Here is a 17,892-nt window from a genome sequence, read left to right on the forward strand (position 1 = left end):
GAGAGGGTGTCAGGGAGCTGTGACTCAGCCAAATAATCATTAGCAATTTGGTCAATATTTTTTAAAGCATTTTTCTCTTGACAATAATGTTTTTCCTTAAGGTAACATTTAAAATAGACTAGAAATATTGAATGGCAAAGGCTTCCAAATGTATTTCCACATCTGGGAGAAAATACTCGAATACCTGGATGAAGGAGAATGAATTAGGCCACTTTGATACATGTGGCCCGCTTGCTTTCCAATATACACAGTTTTGTCATGTCATTGCCAGCACTGAATGTTATATTTTACAGTGACCTTTGTTGTTGTTATTAGTTTTGCTCATGAATAGACATTTAGGGTTATCTCTAATGGTTAGTTTGCTTTCCTCTGCAGTTTAAGGAAGCACTGCTAGAGCAGACCTTTTCGTTTTGCTCACTGTATTTCTAGAGCCTACCTAGAACATTGCCTGGAACGTGGCAGGCAGGCAGTAAATATCTGTTGAATGAAGTAACAGCACGTGCCTGACTGTTGCTCATACAAATAGGAATTTGATGACATAATCGGGAGCCCAGAGGTAAGCAGCTACTGCCATTTTCCAGAAGCCGGAGCTCAGCAGCTTCTCTGTGGTTGTCTCGGCCGTTCCTCCTGGTCGCACGGGGCTGCTGCATCGCGCTCCAGTACATTGGAGGAGAAGGAAGAGACCTCAGGATGATGGCCTTGGCAGATGTCTGCTCACAGCTCATTGGCCAGAACGATGTCATGTGGCCAATCCTGATGACAAGGGAGCAGGGCGGGGCTTGGAATTCAGCAGAGGTTGGCAAGTGGTTGACAAGCGGGAGCAAGTTGGGATTGGATGTGGGTAAGCCGCCCCCCCATTCTATACTGCCAGTGTGCCTATTTGTTTAAACATGTAGTTCTTTGTTCACCAGGGAAACCGAGCATTTTCCCTTATTTATTTAGCATCTTCTCTTAATTCTTTGTTCTATTTGATAGACACATTTTCCCTCGTTCGTTCTGACCTCTTACGTTAACTGATTTAGCCATTTCAGTTAGTGTTAGTTATATCTCTTTTTGGTTGCAAGTTGCATAACCAAAAATAGGGAATTTATTGCCTCTTGTAACTGAAATGCTATGAGTTGGTCTGGCTTTGGGCACATTTCAGTCCACACCCCTAGGGGGTGTCTTCATCTCTTCTTTCTTCAGGTGTTGACTGTTCTCTTGTCAGCTGTTTCCTCTGTAGGTGGTTTTTGGTAGCTCCAGGGCTTCCATCATCCCAGCAACTCATAGTGCCAGGTGAAAAGTGGACCTTCTGTCCCTAAGGGCTGACAAACCAGGTTCCCCTAGGAGCAGTCACTGTCAGCAGCGTGTAGAAGGCCTGGTTGGCCAGCCTGAGCCATGGTTCTTTCCGCAGCCCGCTGGCCAGGAGGCAAAATCGCGAGCAGTGCTGGCATGAGCACGGGGTGTGGATGAGTAGTAGCTCCCTCCTTCGTGGAAACCAAGTGTGCTGGACACAGAGAAGCAGGTGTCCACTGCAGGCCTCACAGCAGCAGGCACGTGTTTCTGTAGTTGAGTCTGCTGTTCTTTGATTTTTTTTTTCTATTGCCTCATTGCTTAGAATATGGTTAGTTTTCAAAGATGTTACACCTGTACAGTTCTGTTTTATGCTGACGTGCTGTGTTTGATATTTCTATACTTTACTCAGTCCTCTTGGAGTTGATCTGAAATGTGATGTGGGTAAGGTACACAGAGCTGGCTCTTGACTCCATTGCCAACTTCTCATTGTGGCTCTGGCCACTGTAGCTATGAGACCTTGAGCAAATTATGAATCTTCCTGTGCCTCTGCTTTCTCATTGCTAAAAGTAGGGATAATACTTCCTACTAGTAGACTAATCCTGAGTGAAATGAGAAAGTGCACGTAATACTGTTAGAGAGTCAAGCAGAGTATTGGCCCCAGTGATCCTCCCTCTCCCTCCAGCCCATCCTGTCATGTCTGTTATGTGAATAGCAGCGCCCTGGTTCTCTCTAACCTTTTTGCTCTCACACTGAATGCATCACTTGCTTGTTCTTGGCAAGAATCATCTTTGCTTTTAGGCAACTCGGATGATTAAGAAACATTTACAGAAAGCTTAACTTTGCATGCCTTTGAGACAAGTTCATTTTTACAAATCAAGTAAATACTGGGTTAATCAACTTTTACTTTCTTTACATCAGGTGCAGTATTTTTAAAAGGAACAGTCGAAGAGGTAACATACAAAAGGAATTTATTGTGATGCATAAATCCTTTGAAAATATACTGAAAGACTAATGTCTTTTCTAATTTTATGTAACCTTATGTGTATGAATTATATAAATAATATACTTGGTAAAAAATGTACAACAGGAAGAATAGAAAAATCTTTTGTATTCCCATCTCCTAGAGGTATAACCATTATTTACATCGGGGTAGCTCCTTGCAGACTGCTTTTCTGTATACACATTCAGTCGGTTGTCTTTTCATTTTGTTGATGGTTTCTTTTTTTGCTATGTAGAAGCTTTTTAGTTTGATGTAGTTCCACTTGTTTATTTTTCTCTTGTTGCCTTTACTTTTGGAGTAAGAATAAAAAAAAAAAAACATTGCCAACACCAATGTCAAAAAGCTTTACTTGCCTATGTTTTGTTGTAGGAGTTTTATAGTTTTAGCTTTTACATTTAAGTCTTTGACTTATTTTGAATTAAATTTCGCGTGTGGTATAAGATGGGGGTCTGACCAACTAGGGTCATTCCTGGCTCTGTCCCACTTGCTGAGAGATTGGGACAAACCGATGAACAGCTCTAAGTGGCAGTTGCCTATCTTTACAACGGGACGGTCCTCGTTACCCCATAGAGGTTTTGCGTGCGGACTAAGTGAGATGATATGTGTGAAGAACCCAGCAGGAGTAACTTCAGAATGAATGGTTATTATTATCTTTAGCAGATTTTCTCTTGACAGTAGTCCTGTCAGTTAGGTGCTAGTCCCCTGTTTTACAGACGAGGAAACTGAGGCTCAGGCTGGCTGTGACACTCGCCCAGCCATGTGTCTCGTTTTTTTTATTAACAGTACTTACGATGGAATAGAATTGACTCTTGCTTTTACAGTTTAGAGGTTGCTGGATTCTTTGACCATTGAAGCTGCCTTCGCTAATTCCCTTCAAAAAGAATGTCATGTATGCATCTGTCAACAGGATGCAGATTATGTGCATGACAAAGTGGGGAAAAGTCGAATTTTAATAAATAGTGATATACAACTAAATGCAACTAGTTGCTAAAATTGAATATAGGTTATAAAAACATTCAAAATATATCTCAGGTAATTCATCTTACCGGCTGAGAGCCAATGATAAGCGGTACTTCAGGAACACAGACAGTTGACCCTCGAACAGCACAGGTTCGAACTGCAGGTGTCCACTTACACGCAGATTTGTTCAAGAAGCACTGCAAGTGTATTTTCTCTTATGATTTCCTTTTCTCTAGCTTATCGCAGTATATGATATATATGAGCATAACGAATATGTTAATCAACTTTTATGTTATCAGTAAGGCTTCCAGTCAACAGTAGGCTATTAATAGTTAAGATTTTGGACAAAGTTATATGAGGGCCCTGGCTTGTTTGGCTCAGTGGATAGAGCATTGGCCTGCGGACTGAAGGGTCCCGGGTTCAGTTCCGGTCAAGGGCGCATGCTCAGGTTGTGGGCTCAATCCCCAGTGTGGGGCGTGCAGGTGGCAGCCAATTAATGATGCTCTCCCATCATTGATGTTTCAAATCTCTCTCCCTCTCCCTACCTCTCTGAAATCAATAAAAAAAAATTTTTTAAAGTTACATGAGGATTTTCAGTTGCGTCGGGGCTGGGACCCCTAACCCTTGTGTTGTTAAAGATCAACTGTACACAGGAAGTTAAACTCTATCTTGAAGAGGGAATCCTGAGTGTTACATATGCCAGGGAACGAGTAATTACAATTTTCTGGGCAGCTGTTAATAAGCTCACCCCCCTTTTCACTCTAACAGCGAATGCCGGGCAGAAGAGAAGTTGCTTGCCCGTTGAAGGGATCTAGATCACGAGTGTGCTAGCAGGCGGTGCTGAGGCCCTGGCGGTGGTGTGGGGACATGTGCAAATTCCTCTCTTGCAGAGACTTGTAGCTCAGGAGGCCTCACACTGTTTCTGAGCTGCTCTGGCGGCTCTGCCTGCGTTCCTCGCATCAAGCTGAGCTCATTTTGGTGTAGTTACTTAGCCTGCCTGTTCCATCCCTCCGCCCCCAGCCCTCCTGGATGGCAAGGCAGGTCCCATACTTAGCTGTCCCTCTGGCTCCCGCATGGGGTCTGGCGTAGGATAAATGCTCAATAAATGTAAGAAGTACCCTGGCTTCATTTTAATTAGGGCGCTGCCCGGTGTCATTTGCCTGTTAGATGTGTAGTCCAGCCAGCCCAGTGCTTCAGTAAATAATTGTGTTATTAGAAATGCTTAAGTCCCAGCTGGTGTGGCTCAGTGGGTAGAGCGTCGGCCTGTGACTGAAGGGTCCTGGGCTCGATCCCGGTCAAGGGCACATGCCTGGGTTGCGGGCTCGAACCCTGGTGGGGGGTGGGCAGGAGGCAGCTGATTCATGATTCTCTTTCATCATTGATGTTTCTACTTCTCTCTCCCTCTCCTTTCCTCTCTGAAATCAATAAAAATATATTTTAAAAAAATAAATGCTTAAGTCATCCTGATAATAATTGTGCTAATGCAGAATTTCATTTCTGGCCTTTTAAAGTATGAAAGAATCATAATTGAATTTGATAAGAAACACAGCTGAGTTTTTTGCTCTCAGAGTTTGTACTTATTTTGGGTATTTCTGTGTATTGTATAACTTGAAAAGAATGATGACTATTCACTTCCTAACACAGAACCATTGGTGGGACAATGTGGCGTGTACCCAAGCAAGCAGAAAGTAAGGTCTCAATAAGGCAGGCCCCTTGATTAAGAAAACCTGCAGGTAGTCCCACGTTGACCAGTTTGCCCTGGAAGCGAACAAGTACTGCATAAAACACAGTGAATGTGTGTGCCTGCACTACTGACTTTTGTCTGTTGAACATGTCCTGGGTCCTAAGTATAAAGCGTCCCACAACCTAAGAAGTAAAGAGTAAATGCTGGACAGTGGTGTGTGACAAAGACGGAGCTGTGCTGGGCCTCTGCATTTGGAGGTGCTCAGGCCCCATGTGAAGGGAAGCCCTGTGTGGAGGGCGTGGGCCAGGCCTTCCCAGCATTCGGCTGATAGCTCTCCTCACCTTAGAGACTCATCCTCAGCCTGCAGCCTCCCTGAGCTGGGCCTTCTCATCATTTCATCTCCAGTCCTTGTCTTCTGACTCCTGTCCATGGGCACCATCTTGGTGGGTGGAGACTATATCCCCTCCCTCTGTTCTTTTGTTTCATTTTTTTGGATCCATACAACTTCTTTATAATCCTGAGGGACCGTGTAGTTTTTGTAAAAGTGTCTCAGTCTGTTTCCCAGTGTGGTTGAAATTAATCACTCAAAAGCAGTGTGGTATTCTGGACTACTTCTTAGGAGTCTAATCTTAGTGGTAGCTCTACAGATAAATCATGGAAAGGTGTTAGATGAAACTTTGGTGTATGCCATCTTCTAGCAGAAACGCTCCCTGGCTGGTGAGGAAGTTAAGAAGGTTCCCATGAATATTATAAGGACAAGTTAACGAGATTCTTTAGCTGCTTTGAGCTTCAGAAGCACGAATATCGCCTAAAATCTAGTTGAGAGTTGACCTCGTATAGATGAGTCATCCCTTTCATATGGTATTATCTTCCTAATAAGCATGTCTTTAAAAAACTGAAATGCAGCCATATGTACAGTGTTTTTGAGGTATCATGGATAACCCAGCAATAATTTTTAAAATGCCAATGTCTCCCCTCCCCCCCTTTAACTGGGAAGTGAAAGAAAGTTCAGTTAATTTTAACATGACTTTGATTTTTTGTACTGAATACACCATCTTCATTCCTGTTTTCTCACAGATATTCTTTACTTACCTCAATTTTTGTGATACAAATAATTTTGAAACAGTAACCATGGTCAATGCTAGCTGCCAGTTGAATAAAAGAAAAAAATTAATCTGTGACCTCATCTATGTGCTCTTCTTTTTTCCACTTTGACCAGTTCAAACAACAACTGAACTTGCCTTTGGGGCAGTGCTATGCCAGGCTCAGAAAATACTAAGGGTTCTAGACAGTAGTAGAAAGACAACCCAATTAAAAAGGGGCAAAAGATCTGAATAGTCATTTCTCCAAAAAAGATATACAGATCTGTAAAAAGCACTTGAAAAGTGCCTAACACCACTAGCCATCAGGAAAATGCAAGTCAAAGTCACTTCACACCCACTAGGATGGCTACAGTAAAAAAAAATAGCAAGTGTTGAGAATGTGGAGAAATTGGAACCTTCGTACACTGTTGTTGCAAATGTAAGTTGGTATAGCCACTTTGGAAAACAATCTGGCAGTTCCTTTAAAAGTTAAACATGGAGTTACCATATGACCCAGCAACTCCACTTCTACACATACAACCAAGAAAATGAAAACATGTTCATATTCATAGCAGTATTATTCATAATAGACAATAAACAAAATGTGGCATATCCAAACAGTGGAATATTGTTTGGCACATAGAGGGAGGGAATACTGGTATATGCTATACTATGGATATGCCTTGAAAACATTACACTGAGTAAAAGAACCCAGGCACAAAAGGCCACATACTGTATGATTTCATCTCTGTGAAATGTCCAGAATAGGCAAATCTATAGACAGAAAGCTTAGTGCTTGCCTCAGCTTGGAGGGAATATTGGGGTGGGGTTGATTTAAAAGTTAATGTGATGATTGCAGAACTCTAGCTCTGTGTATGTAAATGGTATACTAAAAAGCATTGAATTGCAAATTTTTAAATTTATTTTAGAGAGAAGAATGGGGAGCAAGAGAGAAACATCAGTTGCCTCCTGCATGTATCCCAACTGGGGATCGAACCCGCAATCTTTTGGTGTCTGTGACAATGCTCCAACCAACCAAGTCACACTGTCCAGGGCTGAGTTGTATATTTTAATGAGTGAATTATGTGTGACTTTTGTCCCAATAAAACAACCCCCCCCCCAATATAACTCATTTGAACCAATTCTAACAATATAAAATTCTACAGAAATATGCTAATCGTCCTTCAGGAATAGTTGAATTTAGAAATATTTGTGGCATGCCTGCTGTGCCTGGCATAGTGCTGGGGCCTCAAGAACACAAAAGCAAAGAAGTTCTCGGGCTGGTGAGGAACAGATGAAGGAAGTCATATGCCAGCTAACAGGGTGCCATGGGAATAGCAAGAGTGAGTGGCCAGACCATCGAGGAAGTCTTTACCACCTGGCGCCAAGGGCCAGAGGGGTGTTCTGGGCCAAGGGTGGCAGGAAATGTGTGGGGATGTTGATTTTTAAGGTCCAGAGTTGGGTGGGGAGTGCATGTGACAGGAAGTGTGTCTGGAAAAAGGGACCACCTTTCAAACCATTTATCAGAAGAGGAAACCATAGATGTGAATATTGTGCTGAATTGGATTTATATTCTGGACGTGTAGCTCACCAATAAATAGTACAGAGCTCTCGCTGATTGAACGTTTGCTGGCACTGTTCTGAGGTCGTTTCTCATACTCCTCACAGCCTAGACTCTAGGCCCGAGAGATGCGCTGCTGTTCCCCATCCCTGGCAGACCAGGAGAGGGGCGCTGAGTGGGCCAGCGATTGCCCGCAGCCACACCATTTCACAGACCTTCCTGTTCCTGCCGTGGGCACGAGTCCGGAAACCACTGTTCACACTGAATTTCTTCCAGTCTTTTTAAAGATGCTATTGGCTCTTTGTCTAATACTAAATATATCTACAATTAAATTGGTACTCATCTTGTTTTTCTTGTACAGTTGCATTTATTGCTGTTTCACTTAATAAATCACAGAATAAGAACAACTAAGTGCTAATAACCACTTACAAGGATTCACTACTTGAACTATTTGTATTTAGCATTCATTCGAATTGCATTCTCTTCAAGTTGAGGAAAATATTTATGAATATTGAGGATACTAGTTGTTCACTGAGGTGGTTTCCCATATATTTCTATAAAATATAAATGATATTCATATTTATCAACACCATTTGAAGGGTTCTTGCTTGAAAAGATGACTAGCCTTGAGTTGGGTTAACTGACAATTTTTTCTAAAAATAGTTCTAGGTGTCGGAAGTGAAGTGACTCATTTAGGGCATTGGATTACAGCCCAGATAGACTCCCAGCTGCCCTGCCCTATGTTTTTAGTACAGGTTTCTCTATATTCTTTGATAAATACTTATTGGTAACAATACCTATAGCATGCTAGAACGTCTTGCACTAGAGAGGGTAACAGGCTGGCAGTTTCTGAATAATCAAAGCCCAAGGTCAAAGCTTAGCTTCCCATCTGCCTTTTTAGTAGAAGATTGCACACTTCAGCTAACACCCTGAACACTGAGGTTCTTCTGTGCCCAGAGTCACCCTGAGCCCCGTTTTCCTTTAAAAGGGAAGGAAAGTTCTGCCTTAGAATGCCCGGGCACCCTGCATTCTGCCGCATAATTTGGGCGACTGAGAACCCAGCTGGCCTGCTGCTTAGTAATTCCTCAACACTCTGGTATGTCTTGATGTTGCCAAGTAGATTGGAAGGATTCGGAGAACAGGAAATAAACTTCTAGGAGATAAGACGAACTGTAGACCAGACGAGAGAGGAAATGAGAATATGAATCCAGGGAAACATTAGCAGTTTGACTTTATTTTTAAACCCAGAATCGTTGGAAAGCTTTCTTTCCCTCATTTAGGGGAGCTATCCACTTACTCCGTTTTATTGGTTAGAACTCATAGCAAAGTATGTGTGGGGGGACTACGTTTCCATTTATAGCTGCATCTCAGCTGGTCAGGAATTGCAAAAGGGTGCGGTGTGCTGGAGCCTGTGAACTTGCTGTTGATCTTACAGCTACCACTGTGTTCTCATCAGACCAAGAAATCTGTGAAGTTAGAAATGACTTTAAAACATATCTTACCTTTTCTCTTTAGTGTTTGTGTCATTCTGTGACCGTGCTGGCTGTTTTCATAAAGAAGAGTTTGAGTACTGATGTGAACCAAATATGCAACCATACCTGGATGTTAAAGCAAAAAGGCAAAAGTATAGAGAATGTGACTAGCCTTTATGCTCTCAAATATGACACCTTGTCATCAGATACTATTTCATAAGGAAGGTCATAGTACATGAATAGCTTTCAGTAACCTTTTATAGTTCATGTGTTAACTTACTCATGGTCAGCAATGAGTATCATGTTATTGGTCATATTCTGTCCTGTGGCAGCCATTCTAGAGGCTGTCAGTGATTGTGGGCTTAAAGGCGAGCCTGTGGCTTTAGGAACCACATAGTAGCAACATGCACTTTCGTGGATTGCAAGGCTCAGGCCAAAGCATCACTGGGCCTGAAAGAACTTTTACAAAGTTGGCTTTTATGGACCATTTGGAAATTCTAAATTTTATGGCACATTCAGTGCATTTAAAGACTTTTGTTGCTGTTTTGGTTTTACTGTTTTTTAAAAAATTAGATCAGTAATTTAAATAGAGAATTTAAAAAACTAGAATTAAATAAATGAACCTGGATTTGTTGCCCCCCCATCCACCTGTGTTGAGGGTCCTCCTGTGTATGTTCACGGCTCTCTAATTGCAGATAGAGCACTAGATTGTGTCCATTTACTGAACTGAACTCGACAAGGACAAAGACGGCTTAGCACCCAACAGTTTGTAATAGGCAGGCAGGCAGGCAGTGTTGGCTGTTGTTAAATTGCCTTTGGGAGTTGAGAATAACCTGCTAGAAATAGCTTTCAATAACCTTATATAGTTCAAAGATATAACTGAATAAGGATCATAACTTCTAATTAAGTATTACTCTTTGGCACGATATATTCAAAATTACTGTGTGTCAGTATTCCGTCCCTTTCCTTGGGCAGCACAACTCAGTAGGGAGGGCATCTGCAGTGAGAGTTACCACTCATACAGGGGGTGGTGTGAGCGCTGCACATGCAGAGCTGGGACCAGACTGTGGCAGGCGCTCAGCAGAGGGGTGGCTGACCGGGGCTGCTGGGAGCTGTCGGTGTCTGCATCCTTAGAAGTTGCCTTTGGCATGGGAACCATCAGCTAAGTTAGATTTGACTAGTGATTGCCATGTCTGGAAATTGCAACCTCACAGCTCTCTTTGATTTTTGAATTTTTAAAAATATGTATATTTTTATTGATTTCAGAGAGGAAGGGAGAGAGAAAGAGAGAGAAACATCAATGATAAGAGAGAATCATTGGTTGCCTGCCTCCTGAAAGTCTCACGCTGGGGATTGAGCCTGCAACCCGGGCATGTGCCCTGACCGGGAATTGAACTGTGACCTCCTGGTTCATAGGTTGACGGTCACGTTACCTATGAGCCACGTTAGCTGGGCCAGAGTTTTTTTGTTTTGTTTGTTTTGTTTTTAAAGCAACAGCATCCTTACATTTTGAGTGGGTAAGAATTTCCTCTTGGAAAATTTGAGGATTTTATTATGCATCTTTTTTAAATGAATTTTATAACTAATGCTAATGCCATTAGTTATGGGGACCGCTTCTAGCTCTGTGGTGCCTTGAAAACAAACTTAAGGACTAAAATCAGGTGTGCCCATTATACAACTTGGAGAAGTGACTGGGCTTCTGCATTGGTCTGTGTTTTGGACACAGATGGGCGTGAGGAGGTCCTTGACAATCTGTCATTGTACAGTTGACCCTTAAACACCATGGGTTTGAACTGCATGGGTCCACTTATATGTGGCTGTTTTTCAATAAATATGTAGTCAGCCCTCTGTGTCCCCCAGGTTTTGCATCCACCAACTGCAGGCACAGATGGCCAATTGCACGCATTGATCTATGCCGTTTTATTTGGCGGCCTTGAGCATCCTTGGATTTTGGTATTTACAGCAGTCTTGGAACCAGTCCCTCATAGAAGCTGATGGATAGCTGTAGTTAAGTTTGGGGGGAATTAAAAGGTGTAGGTGGATTTTTTTATGTGAGTGGGGTCAGTGCCCTTAGCAAGGGTCAACTGTACACATTAGAATTTGGAGACCATTACACAGGGGCCATGTGTTCATGAGAGTGGTTCGTTTATTAGGCAGAAAGCCCTGGGAGGAGACGGGATCCAAGGCTTTCTTATGGACATCAGGCGTGCTCTTGCCAGCTAGTGATAGTCCTAGTTTGACAGACGCACCTCAGTATAAAGTCACACATTTGTGGATGTTCTGGCTCCCAGCTGGACTTTTCCTAAGAGCGGGGCCTGGTCTTCTCCAATTTCGTATTGGTTACAGCATCACACAGCAGGAACCTTAAGTCTGAGCTGATTGTCTGACCGATTGACTTAAATCGGCATTATCACCAGCATGGGCCAGTCAGGTGACACTCAGAGAACATCCACACAGTGAAAGTGGGGAGTCGTTTTGGGGCTCCTGGGCTCCTGCGATCACTTCATAGCCCTGTGTCCTTAGAGGTTTCACTGGACTCTGTGATGGCTGCCCTCAAGCATTCACCTAATTCCACAGACCACTTTCCAGAGGGTCTGCCTTTTAGATCGAGTGAGAGTTGAGAACGATGAAAGTCATTACCAAATTGGCCATGTTTAGATGCTGAACTATTTGAAAATAAGAATCTAGAAAATATATGGAGAATTTCACATTGGGAGGAAAATGAAATTAAATAGGTCTCATCCATGCCTCTTACTGCACTAAAAAATAACACTCTGATTCAGATACACAATATATTCTGTGAAAATTGTTTTTCCATCATACAGTACTGTCAGGTGAAAGATCCTTGCACCTGTGAAAGGCGAGACAGAGTTCAGATGGCCTCTGGGCCTGTTTTTACACCAGTGGGTATTTCCATGCTGCACTTTATCATTTGCTCAGGTGCCTGCTGTTTCTCAGGATGCCCTTCTGTGGGTCTGATTCCCTGTGACTGCGTGTGTGGACTGTGGCCTGTCCCCTCCACTAGTCCCCACATCCTCTCCAGGCTTTTCCTTGGACCATGCATTCTGCTTAGTTTTGAAGTTTGATCTCTTTGTAGGCGTAATCCCAGCCCACTGGTTCACTCCTTGTGGTAAATACCATCTTGGTTGTTTTCTAGGTTGTGCTGGTAAGGTGGAATGAGCCATACCAGAAGCTGGCCACGTGTGACGCAGATGGAGGGATCTTTGTGTGGATTCAGTATGAAGGGAGATGGTCTGTGGAACTGGTCAACGACCGAGGGGCTCAGGTGAGTGGGCTGGACCCTCTTCCAGTGGAAGACCGCTGGAGAGAGAACACAGGTCGTGTGTTCCAGGGCAAATGGGAACTCTTTCCAGAAATGGGTGGAGTAGAAATAAATAAAACTAGAACCCTGCTTTTCATGCTTCGTGCATATATCACTTCAGCTGTGCTGCTCTTGTGAGAACACTCTGAGTTTTCAGGCTTGAATTAAATCTGTGAAATCACTTTTCACATTCAGTGTATGATTGCATGCCGAATCCGGGCCCTGAGGCACTCTGGCCTATCACTTGTTTGCTCCCTTTCACAAGGTGTTTTCCTATGCTGTCGCCTCCTGGTTGTCTCCACATAACTGTTTCTCACAACCCACTCACCACACTGAGTTGTCAACACTTTCTTCTCAGGTTGCAAAGAGTGTGGCCAACTGTTGTCCTCCCTCAGCTCTTCCTTTCTGATATAAATTTGTCTCCCCCAGAGGAAAACAACTGCTCCAGGGATGCCCTGCTGAGCGGTGCTATTTTTGAACCGCTTCATAGATTCTTCTGGCTTGTGGGACAGCTCTGCTCCTCCCACAGGAGGATGGGCAGCACAGCACACAGGTGCCATCCCAGGGATCTAACAGAACTAGGGCTTCAGAACCGAATCCTCAGGGGACCTTTGTGGATGGGCGTTTCTTAGTCTATTCTCCTCTCCTAGGGTGGGTTTCCCTGTGAGCTCCCCAAGTTTGAAAGATGAGATCAGTGACGTGGCATAAAATTGCAAGGAGTGAAGATATTTTTGCAGTTATTATTAGCAGATCCTTATTAGAGGATCTTTATAAGATGTCATCACAGAAGACAAATCTACTTCTGGGTAAAAATCAAACTTTCTTTCTTTGTGACTTTATTTGTTAGGGTAAATGTAATAGTTTTGACTAACTCTGAAAAGGCCGTCCTATCTAATAAGAGAGGAATATGCTAATTAGCCGTTACACCCTGAGGCGCAATGACCAAGCACATCACAGACCAGATCACTGATCAGCAGGAGTTGGGTCAGCAAGGTACAAGCGGGGCTTCGGAGAGCTACAGGAGGGGGCAGGGCAGCAAGCTGTGGGGGTCAGGGGACGGGGGAGCTACAGGAGGGTAGGGTATCAGGCAGAGAGCTACAGGGCCGCAGCGACCTACTGGCGCACATATTTGTGTGTAGGGCTACTAGTATTATAATAGGCAGTTAGACAGATATGAGCAGAGCAAGGGCTTTGGGCCAGGTACAAGGACTTTGGTACAGAAGGTGCCCAGGGCAAAAAGCCCCGGGCGCCTAGCAAGGGGCAAAACTGGGAAAACAAGGACCTTGCCCCCAGGGTAACCTTTCCTCCCCTTGCATATCACTAGTCATGTAGGTTAGACCCCTGACCTTTCCTCCCTAAGGATAGCACCCAGGCCCAGTAAAGCAGCAAAACCACACAAGTGAGGCCACCGCTGCCTCAGGACCTGCTGCACTGACTACTGGCACCGACCAATCAGTGGAGACCATGACCCTGAAAGAGCACACTTGGAAAGCTGATGAACATTCTATTAAGACCTCCCCTAAGATTCCAGCCTGCAAGAGAGAGAAATACCACACCCACATCTTTACCTTCCCCCACAGGTGTGAGAGGACCTGTAAGACTTACAGCCAGGGGAGCAGTGGGCAGCGGCAGCTCATCCCAGACTAAGCCCCGACCCTGTCTCCAAGGCCCCCCTTTCTCTGACTTCCCAGGGAGCCACAGCAGCCCAGCAGAGGCTCCTCTGTTGCTGCTTCTTGCTCTTCCGTGTCCTGAATGTGTTTTTGCTTCCGACAATAAATTCTCGCTTGCTTTGCTACGCTTTCTCTCTTGACTAAAATCTTTCCTTCAAGAAGACAAGAACCAAGGTCTCTAGACTCAGTAACAATATCAGTTTCCTGCGTACCTCCAAAGAGCGAAAAAGGAAGGGGTGACTACTAATTCGCCTTCTGAATAGAGCTGCAGATGTAGAAATCTCAGGATTATGAGAAATCCATGTCACCTGCAGGGGATGTTGTCAAGAGCATGATCTCTAGAGTCAGACCACATGAGCCAAGAATCTCACACAGTGACTACTTAGTGAGAAATATTTCTCTGGACCTCAGTTTCCTCATCTGTAACATAGGGACTAATGCACCTGCCTCCGAGAAGCACTAGAACTTAAAAAAACTATGGAAAGTGCTTATAGCATTGTCTGCATATGAGAGTCTCCACAGCTGTTAGAGTGTCTGCAGAAGTGTGAGGCACTATTGCCGCCTAGCGCCTGAACTCAGAGCCTGGCTGCCCTAAAATAGAAGCCAACACGTCATCACCACAGAGCGGCCTCAGGTCCTGAGGCTGCAGCCCTCCCAGGCTTCCTGTAAAGGCTTGTGAATTAGTCCGTGAGGTTCTCTAAAGTGCTGAAAGGATAACCCTTTCAGAAGACGTTATTATTCTCAGTTGATGGGAGGAAAAAGGTCAGGAGGTTCAGTAACTTGCTCAACAAAGTTCCTGGGCGCTAAAGCCAGAATTGAGCCCAAGATTGAGTCCCAAACGCTGTACCACTGCCTTGTTCCCCAGCAGGAAACTCTCTTCTCTTTTAGCAGAACTGCATGTATTGTTCATAGTATACTGATAAGATAAATTGTGCCAAGCATTTTTTGAGATAACAATACTGTTTAATTGCTTTGTATTTAATCCTGCATTGTGGTTTCCCAAAGTGCTTATTTAATTCTTTCAGTTCTGAATGTACCTTTGCCATGCTCCCTACTCTAATACTAGTACAGACTTTAGATGGGAGATGGTGTGAGAGGTCCTCCCCAGGCCCACCCTCCTTGTCACTCAGATGTGACCAGGTAGGCTGCCAATCTGGACACTTCCCCCTCTGACATGGCACAGAACACCCAGGAAAGGTGCTTCCTGACATCAAGAGGCAAAAGGGCCCCTGAATCTGGAAAAAGCTGACTCTTGGTCAACAATGCTTTAAAGAAAGATCTTGGTCAGAAGAGGGAAATGTGAAAAGTAATAAACAGAAACCTCATTTAAAATGGAGTCAGGAAGCTGGAAGAGAGAACTTTCATGCACATTTCACTCAACACACAGGACTGACACCACAGGAAGAGAGGTACCTGCATCTCTGATAGGAAGTGATAGACTCAGCAGGAGGGAGGGAAGATTCCTCCCAGGAACAGCTCAGCCAATGAGAAATCACTACACTGGGAACTTTCGGTTTCCTCCAATGGAATCTTTGTTTACAGCAGCCTCCCAGGTCCATAAAAGAGTGTGCCTCTGCGTTGTTTCTCTGTCCACTCCTGTGGTTCACCATTGCAGCTTCCCTCCCTAACATTATACAAAAGAGCTCCAGCCCCAGCAGCCACGTAGAGCTGTCACCACATCATTTTCTCCTGACGGGCAGCCTGTCTGAGGAGGGAACCTTCTGTCATGTCCATGCAGCAGCTGTGTGGGCTCTGTCACTATATTCCTCAGCTTTTCTTGTCATTTAGACTTTGGTGCAAATGGCCTGTTAGAAAGAAAAAAAAGTAAGTTAGGATGACCTGGGGTTGAGTGAGCTTACATGCACCATGGAGCATCTGGAGCACCTAGAGTCTCACAGAGACCTGTGCCAGCTAGGTTCTACCAAAGTAATCATTGTATCTTGTGATCTGATTTACATTTTTATATAATTTTACTCTGTAGAGCTCTGATCCTACACATCTCAGAACCCATTGAGCAGTTGTCATCATTAAATGCCTACATTTTGGGAGGTTTGGCTGCTTTTAATTGTGTTGAAGTCAAATCTTATGTAAGTAAAGAACATAGCACTCTGGTGATGATGAATCACTGGTCGAAGGAGCGGTGGCTCTCTACACCTGAAACAAAGTCTGGTAGGAGGAGGGACAATTCTGTGACTTGGAAGAGGAATATCCTTGAAATCTGCTCATAGAAAAATAATACTTTTTAGAAGTGAAGGTGATCCTTATTGCCTTTCATTGAGACAAAGCAATCAAACATCTGGCAAAAGCTGATTGATGCTTTAATAATTTCTTTTTTAGGAAATGATTGAGTCCTTTGTTTCAAAGTTGAGTCTGGAACAGTGTATGCATAGATTCACAGTACTAGGCACCAAGGATGGTCTGATAAAAGCTGCCTCAGGGGTGGGCCATGCAGGCTGCGGCTCAGCTTCAGTTAATCCATGTCTGAGAACGCTCATGAGTGAAGCAAAAGCACTGTAACCCCCTGCAACTGAAAGACAACCAGTAGAAGAGCCTTTCCACTTGTTTTCTTTACAGCATTTGGTTCTGAGTTCCCCCGTTTTTGTTTTTCCAGTTGTGACATATTCGTATCACTCTGTGCTCACCTAATTTAATAAATTTATATAAATATCCTATTCGATCATTTTTGTGATTATAAAGTTGGTGGTGTCTTGGACAAGATTCTTTTCACTGACTATATCAAGCATGTCAAACTCAAAGGCTAACACGGGCCAAATAAACAAAGCTTGCTAGTAAGTTTATGTGGGCAGCAAAAAAAAAAAAAAGCTTCAATTTTCATAGAAATGTGGGATTATTTCGATAGAGACATGCTGAATACAAAGGGCTGAAATAAATGAGTAATCATTAACATAAAATAATAGAACATTTTAATAAAAATTAATATTTTTTCTTGAACATTAACTTACCAGGCACCATTATTAATATCGGAGGCCCAGTGCACGAAATTCATGCACGGGAGGGAGGGTCCCTCAGCCCAGCCTGCACACTCTTGCAATCTGAGACCATAGGCTTGTAACCACTCGCCTGCCTGCCTGATCACCCCTAACCACCTCTGCCTCAGCCCCCGCTGCGGCAACTTCATCCAGAAGGACATCCGGAAGGTCATTTGGCTGTCCGGTCTAATTAGCATATTACGCTTTTATTATATTAATAATTATGTATAACAGGATATTGTAAAAATCAAGTTACAAAATTTTTATTAAAACATTTCTTACATACCATTCTATTTGCTGGGCTGCAAAAATATTCATTGTGGGCCACATGCTGCCCGTGGGCTGCAAGTTTGATATTCTCTGACTGTATGGTTTAGCCCTCTTTTAAGATGGTTTTCCTTTTAGCACAAGTATTTTCCAAGATAAATGAGTTAAAATGCATGTAAAGAAAAGCATTATCTTTGCAAAATGAAAGGACTTTCAAATTTTATTGCAGACTTGATTGGACTTCATGAAAATGTACTCTTTGGAAGATACCGCTAAGAAAATAAAAAGGCAAACCACAGAGTGGAGAAATTTTTTGCCATACACAATTCTAATAAAAGACGGTATTTAAAATTTTTACAGCACAATTGGAAGGCCAATTTATTGGTATATGTGAATAGGTGAATAGGAATACATATATATAAATACATGTATATGCCAAGGGATTTGAACAGACATGTTCCAAAAGATGATGTACAAGTGATCAATAAGCATGTGAAATCATGTCATTGGAGAAATGCAAATTAAAACACAGTGTCATACCACTGCACAGCTACTAGGAAAGCGAAAATAAAAAGACCAACAACACCAAGTGTTAGTGAGGTTTGGGCC

The 17,892-nt window shown here is 43.3% G+C and overlaps 1 protein-coding gene across 1 annotated transcript in view; it reads left to right on the forward strand.

Moving 5' to 3' along the window:
• Nucleotides 1-17,892, forward strand: part of TULP4 (tubby like protein 4) — a 94,136-nt gene that overhangs the window by 35,228 nt on the left and 41,016 nt on the right. Inside the window, exon 2 of the mRNA XM_006757709.2 lies at nucleotides 12,192-12,320. Within this exon, the coding sequence (XP_006757772.1) occupies nucleotides 12,192-12,320 (129 nt within the window). The remainder of the gene's footprint in view (nucleotides 1-12,191; nucleotides 12,321-17,892) is intronic.

Source organism: Myotis davidii, unplaced genomic scaffold (genome assembly GCF_000327345.1).
Source record: "Myotis davidii unplaced genomic scaffold, ASM32734v1 scaffold1494, whole genome shotgun sequence".
Lineage (NCBI taxonomy): Eukaryota > Metazoa > Chordata > Mammalia > Chiroptera > Vespertilionidae > Myotis > Myotis davidii.